Genomic DNA, 11,275 nt, shown 5'->3' on the forward strand with positions numbered 1-11,275 from the left:
TTATGTCCATCATGTTCCAGACAGACGCTAATATTAGAAGCTTAGTTTTTGTTCTCCAACTTTTTCATGGCGACTGAAAATGGGTGGTCCTGGCTCCTGTTTGCTGACAGCCTGAACGTTGGAGCAGAACGAGTCCACTCAAGGCTGTGGATGCTCCAGCATCAAGATCCTTCACTTTATTAGTATCTGGTCAAGAAAAGTTCTGAGGGTTTGCTTCAGCGTTCCTGCAGAACCAGTTCTGGCACCCACTGGTGGAGTTGCCGACTCTCCTGGCAGTAGGTGCCCACTTCCTGTAGTCTGTAATGATCCACTTTAGGGTTCTGCAAGACGACAGGGAAAAAAGAAGGATCAGAAGTGAAGAAAATTAGATATCCAAACAGGATAAATTAGGTTGCAAATGTTAATGCTTCATTAAAAGGCTTCGCTAACTCACCGTAACCAGCATGCAGTGGAGGTCCCCGCTCTCCACCTGGTTTCTGTTGGGATCGTCACCTCCCAGGAGCTGCCGCAGCCGCTGCACCCCGGAGACACGCAGGATGTTGATGCCTGTGTCGCAGCAGAAGGACTGCAGCAGCGTGAAGTGGATCTGCACGGCCACGTCGTTCTCGTCGTCGGCTGCCAGGACACACAGAACTACATTGTCTGGATCTCTGAGAAGAAAACGAGAACATTAGGAGAACCAAAGCAACTTGTACCCAAATAGATTCCCACACAAATAATCTGGAAGTGTTTGCTCAACACTGATATGTAATTAAAAGTTTTAACTCACACATTTAGGAGTGTTGCTGATTCATAAATGCCAACAGTCAGGCAGTCTTGTTTCTGGGCTGTTACCAACAACTCCTCCAGAGCCAGGGTAGCAGTCTGCATCCTGAGGATTAAAACAACAGTTAATCCAATTAAACCTGGAAAAAACAATCTAAGTTTTTACTCATTTTTCATCCACAATTTTGTGTAGTTTGTGCACCTTTTGTCTAAATGCAACATTGGATTTATTGCTTGAATATTTATAAACAAGTAAAAAGTTTTAAACTTTTGCATGTTGTGCAACATGCATTTAAACTCCATTGCAAATGTCTGCAAAAATTGAAAAATCCATGCAGCAAGACTCAGAGTTGTGCTTTTACTGCTTAAATTATCCAGAAGTGTTGATTCAAGTGCAAAAAACTCGCAAAGGACAGGTTTAATTCAATCAGCCTGCAGGTAAAGCTGGGTCACTGGAGGAGATGCATTCCAGTCCAGCACAGGACGTCCTTACGCACGGAACAAACTGATCTCTCCAACTAACGCAGAGCAAAACGAAAACAGAACACTCACCTGCTCTCGGTGGAGCCGAATTTTTCTCCAGGAATCATGCTGAGGAATCAGGAATGAATCTCAGCCCGGTAGCTTAAAGCTCCTTAATGCACAGCTGATCTCTGCAGGCGTGTTTGCAGGATTTGCTGGTGGAGAGTTGCGAAACACGTTTTATAAGGAGGCTGGGGTGGAGGGCGGACCCGAAACCACTCGGCTTTTCTCATTGGTTCTGCAGCAACACAGCCTCTGATTGAGTCATGCAAAGTTTTTGTTTTTGTTTTTTAATGACGTCACAAAATCAATACTAATTATGAGTTCATTCGTTGGCTTTTAGCTGCAAGTGATTAATGTGAGTGATCAAATGAAAACTGCAATAAAAACGTTTTCATAACAGTTTTCAGAAATAAATAAACAGTCTGATGTCTGACATCTAGTGGTTGACCAAGAAAATGAAGGTAATTTCATACTTTTGACAAATAGACAATGCATGAAAACACAGTTAGAACTTTATTTTAGATAAAGTAGCTGAATTATGGAAACAAAAAAACAGAATTGAAAAAAAAAAACAATATAATTATTACAATTCCCTGTTCCGTGCTACCTAAAACATAATAGGAATGACACGAGGATGCACTTCTGGAGCTCTTTGGCACAAGATGTTATTTCCCCTTGTTGTACAATCGACTTGGTGGAAGAAAATGTGGAACACAGTTTTCAGACATGCCTGGGTAAAATCACCAGCGGTGATCACAGACCTTTGCGGTGTTTCACTGCACTTTGTTTTGGTGTTGTTTCTTATGATGCATCAAACATCTGTTTCAAGCACAGTTTTTTTCAATGAGTCATAGTCGTGTGCAGAGTGGTGCAGATCCATGGTTCTCCAGTTATTTTTGAAGGATTTAATTTTGATTAAAGCAATTTTCTCCCATGTTTCTATTATTTTTTTGTCCCTGGGCATGACATCATAACAGTGTGGAAATAAAATGATAAAAGAGGATAAGTGGAGGACAAAAGAAGTGTCTGACCCAAAGAATATCTTGTCTCTTTATTTATAGGTATTCTCAGCAAAGAAAAGAGCCCAATCAAAGACACATCCAGTTTTTAGCTAAAACATAGTTTGATAAATGTCAAACTGTTATTATAGGTTTTATTGAACTAAATTCACCAAAGAAATGGGCACAATATGTGTCCTTTTGATAGGCTACTGGTAAGAAAGAAGAAAGATCCATTTGTAGACAAGACATCCCTTCATCTTTTGGGCTATGAAGCCTTTTTAATGCCTGGATTATTTATAGATTAGAAGTAAACATTCCACTGAAAGCTGTCAAACTCTGAACAGAAATTTGGATTGAAAAACTTTCAGAAATACTGACCAACCCTGAAACTGACTGACCAGCGGCCTCATGCCAATAATCTAAACAACTTCCTGTGCACTACGCACTGATGAAACTCGACGGGCATGATCATTGGATCGGTAGAGTTCCAGATCATCGCCGTCATCTTGACAATCTGGGATTTGATTCTCAAAAAAGTTGCCTGCATAGTTGAGCATCTGCTCCAAGGCCATGAACAGCAGGATGTCCATGTCCTGGTGCAGCTCCAGCTCCTTGCTGTAGTTTTTCACTGGCAGCGTGAAGGAAAGAGGGATTCTCAAAGACTCGCTCAGCTGGCGGGCCTGGAACAAACATGATATTTGTGAGGATTTCTTTTCATCAGTACATTTTCCATATAAAGAACATAGCTCTAAAAGTGCACCTTCTTCTGGATGTAAACACTGTTATACACATTCCTCAAGTCATTTGCCACAAGTTGACAGGCTTCATCGACTTTGGTCATCAGCAGCACCTGAGGAATTCCTGTCAGGAAACAGAAAAAGAGAAGAAGTGAGAGTAAATAGACTAAATTCTGATAATTAGTCCATCTGTATCATACATTTAAATGCTTCAGTAACATATCCTGTAATGTAAGAAACACTAGTTAATAACCTTTGCAGTGATGAATAACTTGTGAGGATTATGCATTTGTGGAATAAACAGCACAGTTAAACATGCAGGTAGTTAATCAATGTACATTTTCTAAATTTAGAGAAATAATAGATACTTCTGAATCTTTTACATCTAACCCATCTGGTTGGCCTTCTGCCGGATGGCTTGGAACTTTTTCACCATGTTGTCACTGAGGAGAGACACCTTGCAGGCATCGACCACGTAAGCTATGCAGTGAATCTTTTGTAGTGATCTGTAGTTATATATTTATACACTGTAATTAGATCTAAATATCATAATCAGAAGTGGTTGTTTTTATCATCAGGGAGTTTACTTAAACACTCTGTATTGACTGAGAGACAAGCAAACAGAGAGTTGGGATTGTTTAAGAATCTTTAATTTCTATAATTATAAATTCTTACAATCTACCAGGACTAACTCCGTGATGGATGCATATGGATTTGGATGTTTCATGTTGGTGTGTGTGTGTGTGTGTGTGTGTGTGTGTGTGTGTGTGTGTGTGTGTGGTTCAGAATCTCTAGGCTGACGTAGCGGATCTGGTTGTTATGACTAGGAACCACGAGGCTTCAGAAGCTGATGACATGAGCAGCCATTTTGCCGTGACCACGTACCGTATGGAGCCTCCCGTGTTAAATCAGGAAATGCCAGGTCCTCGGACCTTCAGATGTGCTGGAGCTGGTGAAACAGCGATCGCAGCACTACAAAACCCGTCTGCGAGTCGGCAGCGGCAGGCGTCAGCGAGTTCAGCTCTTATTTTGAAGGGACGTCGTCTTGTTGTTCAAACGATGGAAATCTCCAGCTTGACAGTCCTCAGCTTAAAGTAGGAAAGTGCAGCTGGCCAGCCTGCAACTTTCTTAATGATGACGATGGAACTCCTTAGGACCTCCAACTGAACAGAACTGAGGTTAAAATGGAACTGAGTTTAAAATGGCGTTGCCTTGTTTTATATCCCCTAGTTGTTTATAAATCTTAGTAAACCGGATTGGACAACTTCATTAAACAACCCAGATTCTGCCCTACGACAGACGAAAGTTCTGATTGGCTGAGAACAATGTGTCATGCGTTTCCATGTTAATGTAGATCAGTCTGTCTGGTGCAGTCCTGTTTATTCATTAAACACATAACTCATGACATCTTTATTTCACAGATCATTCACCTGATTATTATTGATCAACATATGTTTTGACTAGCTTTATCACAAATAAAGTACTTTGATTAATTAAAAGTGTTCTTCTTCTGTTCTTCTTCTTCTTCTTCTGGAATGTAAACATTCTGAAACCAGCACCCGACCTTGGCGATTCCTACACGTTGTTACTGTGTAAAGGGGCAGCTGTTAAGGGCAGACAATTATGATATTCATAACGCTACACTTTTCACTCAGAGTGGCATGCCTCTTATAGCCAGAGCATCTTCCAGGATTGATGAATGGGAGCTAAACTGAACGGTTCATGAAATAATACTTTAGTGTCTGTCGGTTTTCAACAAACAACTCAGATGAGATAACAGAGGAGACATTTAAAGACCTGGTAGCGATCCTTGATGTGGCTCTTGAAGATTTTGAACAAGTCATCAATGTTCAAACCAGTATCATCATTTTCCTCCAGCCCCATTGTATCGCACAGTACCAGAGGAATTGCTGCACCTTGTTTCCCTGCTTTGATGGTATAGGTCCGATGCTGCAGAATCGACAGGACAAGAGAAATAGCAGAATAACCAAGCACAACATTTAGGATAAATGCCGAAGCACAACCCCATAATAAAGCCCTTCAATAGAAAGACTGGTTTGCCCCGCCCAATCAGCCAGGAAACGAATATCAAATGAGCTGCATTCTGATTGGCTATGTAGTGAGTGTCCATCTGACAGATGCCCGCAGGGTGGAGTGGGGGTAAGGATGGTGGCGAGTGGACAGATGGGATGAACAAGAGTTACAGTGTTAAGGACAATGACCACAAGCTGTGGATCTATCTGGCATTCAAGGGTGTCAACAATGAATCTAGCTAGTGATAACAAACCTCAGGCTATCAATAGCAGTAGCTTAGGCTAACTTTGATCTTTGGTTATCAGTGACCAACATTCAGTGGTGGCTCATCCATAGGGGGTGGATAATCCAGGCCGTATTTAACCCTCCCACTGTCTTTATGGGTGACCCCGCGAGGAAAGTTGACCATTGAGCAGGATTGATGGTTTATCCCTTGAAGTCCACATGACAGGGGTGAGGTGGTGCCCATTCCTCACCCCTGCCATGTGGACTTCAAGGGATAAACCATCAATCCTGCTCAATGGTCAACTTTCCTCGCGGGGTCACACCCATTAGGACAGTGGGAGGGTTAAGAGGCCACATTCAAATAAAGACAAACGTTTTAAATAGTATGTGTCTACCTATATTTATAAGCTTCTGCTTTGAGTAGGTGAATGATGATGCTAGCTCAACAGTGTTATCATGTAGGTTAACTTTTTTGTTTCCGAATTGATAACTCTGCTTAGGTTGATAGCATTGATTCCTCAGCAAAGAGCTAGCATGTATAATATCCCTGTTGAAAAAACCAACACTAACCAGCATATGTTGTGATTTGGTGATGGTTTAGCCAGGAGCATCTTCCAAGATTGATGAATCCTGCTAAATTAAACAGCTAAACTGAATGGTTTGTAAAATAATACTTTCTGTCAGTTTTCAACGAACAACTCAGGATGGGATTGCTGGTTGGTCCAAGATGAGATGGTGGTTTGGCACGGGTTTCTAGCATCCTATAACCAGCATCCCATGCTGGACTATCATTGTACTTTGGACCAGCATCCAAAACACAACATATGCTGGTTTTTCAGCAGCATTAACAACCCATAGCAGAAGTTTGTTAATTAACCTTCATAGTTACGAATTTAGGTAGAAATATACAACTTAAAATATTTGTCAGGGTGTCTGGGCTCTCCCTTAGAAATGAGGTGAGAAGCTCAGTCATCTGGGACAGTTTCGGAGTAGATCCACTGATCCTCCACATCGAGAGGAGCTAGTTGAGAAGACTCGAAGCCTCCCTTGTGATGTTTTTCCAACATGTCCAACCGGGAGGACTCCTAAAGGGATACCCAGGACATGCTGAAGGGACTATTGCTGCTTACAGATCTGAGTCAGTATGATTGGGGGGAGAATCTGATCATTTTGGGATCATACAGGCTGCGTTAAAGGCACACGGGAAAGTCCGTGGTGTCCTCCTTAATAAGATAAACAAAGGCTCTCCTCTCCTCTGCTCTCTTTGGATCGCCCCCTGCTGCAGAGGAGGACACTGTCTCACTCTCTGAAGCAGCGGGCAAAGTGAGGAACACACACACACACACACACACACACACACACACACACACACACACACACACACACACACACACACACACACACACACACACACACACACACACACACACACACACACATACACACACACACACACACACACACACTCACTGCTCTCTTCTCTTCCACTGTCTGCTGCTGCGCTGGACCAGGAGCTCCGTGCAACAGACAAAAGTTTAATTGTCAGCAACCAGAATGAAAATAAATTGCACACGCTGGAAGCCCCTGCTGGCTAATTCTACACGCCAATCAGAGGCGGTGGGCTTGAATTTCAGCCAGCCAATCAGTTCATAATGTCACCTCGGTCCCAGTCGGACCTAAGGGGGAAAGGTCTGAAAAAAAAGTCACTTCAGAACGGAAAACGCACATATGAACCAGATGTTAAACCAAATTTGCTTCCCAAACCGGCCCGTGCTGACTCAGATTTGAAAGCCTCATGTTTCTCAGCTGACCAGGGATTGTCTTAGGGTTCCATCGGAGGAGCTGGCCCAAGTAGATGGGGAGAGGGATGTCTGGTCCTCTATGCTTAGGCTACTGCCCCCCCCCCCCCCCCCCCCCCCCATGACCTGATCCTGGACATAAGGACAATAATGTATGGATGGATAAAGAGACCACAAAGGTAGATCTTTTTGCACATGGCCCTACCAAGTAACGTTTTCACAAGCCGCTACTGCCAAAATGTATTTATTGCTGATATTAAAATAGGTTGGGACTGGAGTGTCTTGCTTATGACATGCTAAACCAGCTTTTCTCAGATCGAACTGTTTCTATGGCCTTTACTATGTTACTAATAGGAGAACAGGTCTGAGACTGCTGTTTGGTATGCCACATTAGACACCCTAGGCTGCCTATATTCAAAAGGGTAAAAGTTGTGGAGATCTGGGCCATTACCTGAATAGTCACACTATTCCCTGATGTACCAGTGATGGCCTGGCAGGTCATGTTGCCCCGAAAGGCTGAGTTTACAGGGTTGAAAAAGCCCTAACGGGTCCAACTAATAAAATACGGGCTTGATTCACTGTTTTGATGACAGACTTGTAGTTCTGGATGGTCATCATCTGTTGTTGCTTTCTTCTAGAAGACAAAGAAAACAAATCAACCCAACCCAAAGTCCACCCCTTATTCTAGTATTCTGATCCTTTTACCCTGCCATAAATGCTGTTAATGTTTAGTTTTACCTGTGTGTGAACCTCAATTAGATTCAGACTGCAGTTAGGAAATCACCCTGACATATGGGTGCATTATTTTCAGGTTTTTCTGGCTTAATGGTGTGGAATTGGACTTTCCCAAAACTGGATAATTTCTACATAACTCTGGGGTTTCCTCAGTGTTTGCTTTGTCAGTAGTTGGTCAAAATAATGGATTTTACTTCATTAGCATGCTAACAACAAGAACTATTTTATACAAATAAGTTTGATGCTATAAAATTATGTAATGTCTTCAAATTGGATCACTTTCCCAAGAATGCACCTTTGAGTTTTTATTTAAAGAAAAAAGGTTCTAAACACAAACACATCTTTCTGTTTCCTACTAATTAATGTCAAAAACAACAAAAACCAGCAGAAGTTGCCTCTAAGTTCTACTCAGCTGTCCACTGGATGTTTCTCCAGCTTAACCAAGAGATCTCCCAAGCATAGACATCAAGGAGAACAAATGGAATCATAATTTACTTAATTCACTATAAATAACTAATAATCAAAACAAATAACAAATGGTTCAAAGGCAATTTCATGTTTTTTACATCTTATGATGTAATTCATGATCAGAAAAAAGAAAGTTCCCTCACTTTCAAATCGAAACACCTCTAATTCAGTCAAAACCAGGTTCTCTCCGTGCATCTCTGCAGCCTGAAAGCTGAATCCTGTGCCTGGATTGGACTGTACCACGGCTCTGTTCTCATGCAGAAACACAAAGCACCAAAGTTTGGACCTGTATCTCTATTGATGAAAGCGTGCTGCCCACTAAGGCCTGTAACTTTCAGTGGTGTCTTTCTACCAGCACTGATGCTATAAAGAAAAGATGCAGCATCATTAACATTCTGATTATTCTGTCTGTAGTCCACGGAGGTGTAAGCCCCAAAGACAAACCCAGCAGCGTTGAGGGCCACAACAACAGAAGGACCCTGGATGTCACAGCGAGCATGGAAGGCAGCAGCTGTGAAACCATGGATGCTGGCTTTGTAGAGCAGGTGGAGTCTAACATGACCAAAGAGAGACAGCAGCTTCTTCTGCTGATCATTGGACAGCTTGGATGTGATCACTGGCATGATGGGGAGCAGAGAGGACTAAATCACCTGAGGACACAACAAAATATAATTTAATTAATAGAAATAAACATTGTTTAATTTAATTTAATTTAATTTAATTTAATTTAATTTAATTTAATTTAATTTAATTTAATTTAATTTAATTTAATTTAATTTAATTTAATTTAAAGCTTATCTATCACATCAGGGGCAATTTTAACTCCACTGTGATGCCTTTCCAGACCAGAAAGATTTAACACCTCTCCTATAAGTTCTGGGTATTCCTTCCAGCATGACTGCCTGACACTTCAAATGGTACTAATGATTTTAAAAAGGTGAGACTTTCCAAAGAAAGTCTGACTTTTTCAGTCATGTTCCGGACATAGACCAGTAAATAAACACATTCATGTTTCAGCACAGCTTCCTTTTACCATCACAGACAAACACCCACACCGATCCTCCTGCTCAAGAGTAACTATCTCCCCCCCCCCCTTCCCCCCCCCCCAGCGATGTCAAGATCCTCACAACGACCTCCAGCGAAAGCACAGCGCTGGAGGAGATTTAGGTTGTCGACAGTTTTCCGGCGTCAGCTCCTGGCGCCGCGAGGCAATGGGACCCCGGCTTTCGAAGGACTAAATTACAGTATATCTATCTATCTATCTATCTATCTATCTATCTATCTATCTATCTATCTATCTATCTATCTATCTATATATATATATATCTATATATATATCTATATATCTATCTATCTATATCTATATATATATATATATATATATATATATATATATATATATATATATATATATATATATATATATATATATATATATATATCTATATCTATATCTATATCTATATATATATATATATATATATATATATATCTATATCTATATCTATATATATATATATATATATATATATATATATATATATATATATATATATATATATATACTCATTTGCTAATGAATTTGGTAAAGCAACTAAAGTCAATAAGATCTCATTTAGAATTTGGATTTTGGATTTTATTTAAGATGTAAAAGTATAAGTGTTTCTATTATTTCTTGCTAATGTGAAAATTCAAATTTTGCTTATTGATTTTGTTTATGATGTATGTGTAGAGATGTTTATTTGAATTTTTGGAAATGGAAAGATGTTGAGGGATAGGGCAATGAAAAGCCTTGAGCTTCTCCCTATTCCCCTTTAAGGACCAAAGAGGAATCTCTAAATCCTCTAAATAAGAAAAATGTTTTTGCATTTAATTTTAATTTGTTGGAATGGTCTGAAATAAATAAATAAATCAGCTGATGCCCTGAATCATTCGTTTATTACAATGGAGCATCTAGATAAAAGCTCAGACCAATCTTATTTAACAGAAGCAAAAATGTTTATGGAAGATCTTTGGTACCGGTATGTTATTTCTGTGTTTGGCTTCTAATTCAATTTTTGGTTCTTTTTTACAAACACTGGACGTATCATTTATAAACAGAGTAGGAAGTGACGCCACCATCAGCGTCAGCTCTGAGGATGTTTTGCAGTCGGCAAACGAAACTGTCAGCAAGGTAAAGAGAAACCTTTCCTGTGTTTAAAAAAAAAAGAACCAAAAAATGGGTTCATGAAAGATGTTCAACAAGAAGGATCAGTAACTGTTTATAATTACTTATCAACTCCAGAAAGACAATTTGATGACTCGGACTTAGAACAGAAAGACGTAACTGCCGCAGGGAATCTGATCAAAGGCAGATTAAAGAATCATATTGTAGAGAAACCGTATGGGATTGGGTCTTGTTCAAAGTCAAAGGTGAATCCTTCTGAACGCATCTCATCAGCTGATGAACTGAATCATTCATCAATCATTAGTATGGAGCATCTAGATGAAAGCTCAGACCAATCTTATTTAACAGAAGCTAAAATGTTTATGGAAGATGTTCGACAAAAAGGAGGAGAAAGTTTTTATAATTATTTATGCACTCTAGAAAGACAAATAATTGACTGGGACTTAGAACAAAATGTCACGTTGCGAGGATGGTTTGGACCCAAAATGCAGTTACCCAGGATGACACGAGGCAGGAGTTGGCATAAAGTAAAATCCTTTTATTGTAGGATGAAAATAAATCCAAAAGGCAGGGAGCCAAAATCCAAATATCCAGAAAAATAAGAACAAAGCTTACTTAGAGCATAAACTGGGAACGGGACAGGAAGCTCACACAGAGCACCAAAACAATGCTGACAAACAACATCAATGGACCGACACAACACAGAGACAAGATAGGGCTTATATAGACTGGGAGGAGCATTTAGGGAAACAGGAAACAGGCGTATGGAGTGAGGCTGGAGGGAAGGCAGGTGACAACAATTATCTGAATGGGGAAGAG

The 11,275-nt window shown here is 40.4% G+C and overlaps 1 protein-coding gene and 1 pseudogene across 1 annotated transcript; both read right to left on the reverse strand.

Moving 5' to 3' along the window:
- On the reverse strand, positions 1-1,460 carry LOC107392101 (growth arrest and DNA damage-inducible protein GADD45 beta). The gene is made up of 4 exons (XM_015969682.3): positions 1,318-1,460; positions 770-871; positions 434-650; positions 1-320 (listed from the first exon to the last, which is right to left on the reverse strand). The coding sequence occupies exons 1-4, from the start codon at positions 1,353-1,355 to the stop codon at positions 216-218; spliced, it is 462 nt and encodes a 153-aa protein (XP_015825168.1). The 5' UTR covers positions 1,356-1,460; the 3' UTR covers positions 1-215.
- Positions 1,461-2,594: 1,134 nt separating this feature from the next.
- Positions 2,595-8,912, reverse strand: LOC107392033 (interferon-induced protein 44-like; annotated as a pseudogene).
- Between the last annotated feature and the right edge of the window lie 2,363 nt (positions 8,913-11,275).

The sequence above is a fragment of the Nothobranchius furzeri genome, chromosome 18, assembly GCF_043380555.1.
Source record: "Nothobranchius furzeri strain GRZ-AD chromosome 18, NfurGRZ-RIMD1, whole genome shotgun sequence".
Classification (NCBI taxonomy): Eukaryota; Metazoa; Chordata; class Actinopteri; order Cyprinodontiformes; family Nothobranchiidae; genus Nothobranchius; species Nothobranchius furzeri.

Coding starts and splice junctions, on each gene's coding strand:
- LOC107392101 (XM_015969682.3), bottom strand. CDS start 1,355: ATGATTCCTGGAGAAAAATTCGGCTCCACCGAGAGCAG. Junction 872..1,317: donor TTCGGCTCCACCGAGAGCAG/GTGAGTGTTCTG, acceptor TTTAATCCTCAG/GATGCAGACTGCTACCCTGG. Junction 321..433: donor TCCACTGCATGCTGGTTACG/GTGAGTTAGCGA, acceptor GTCGTCTTGCAG/AACCCTAAAGTGGATCATTA.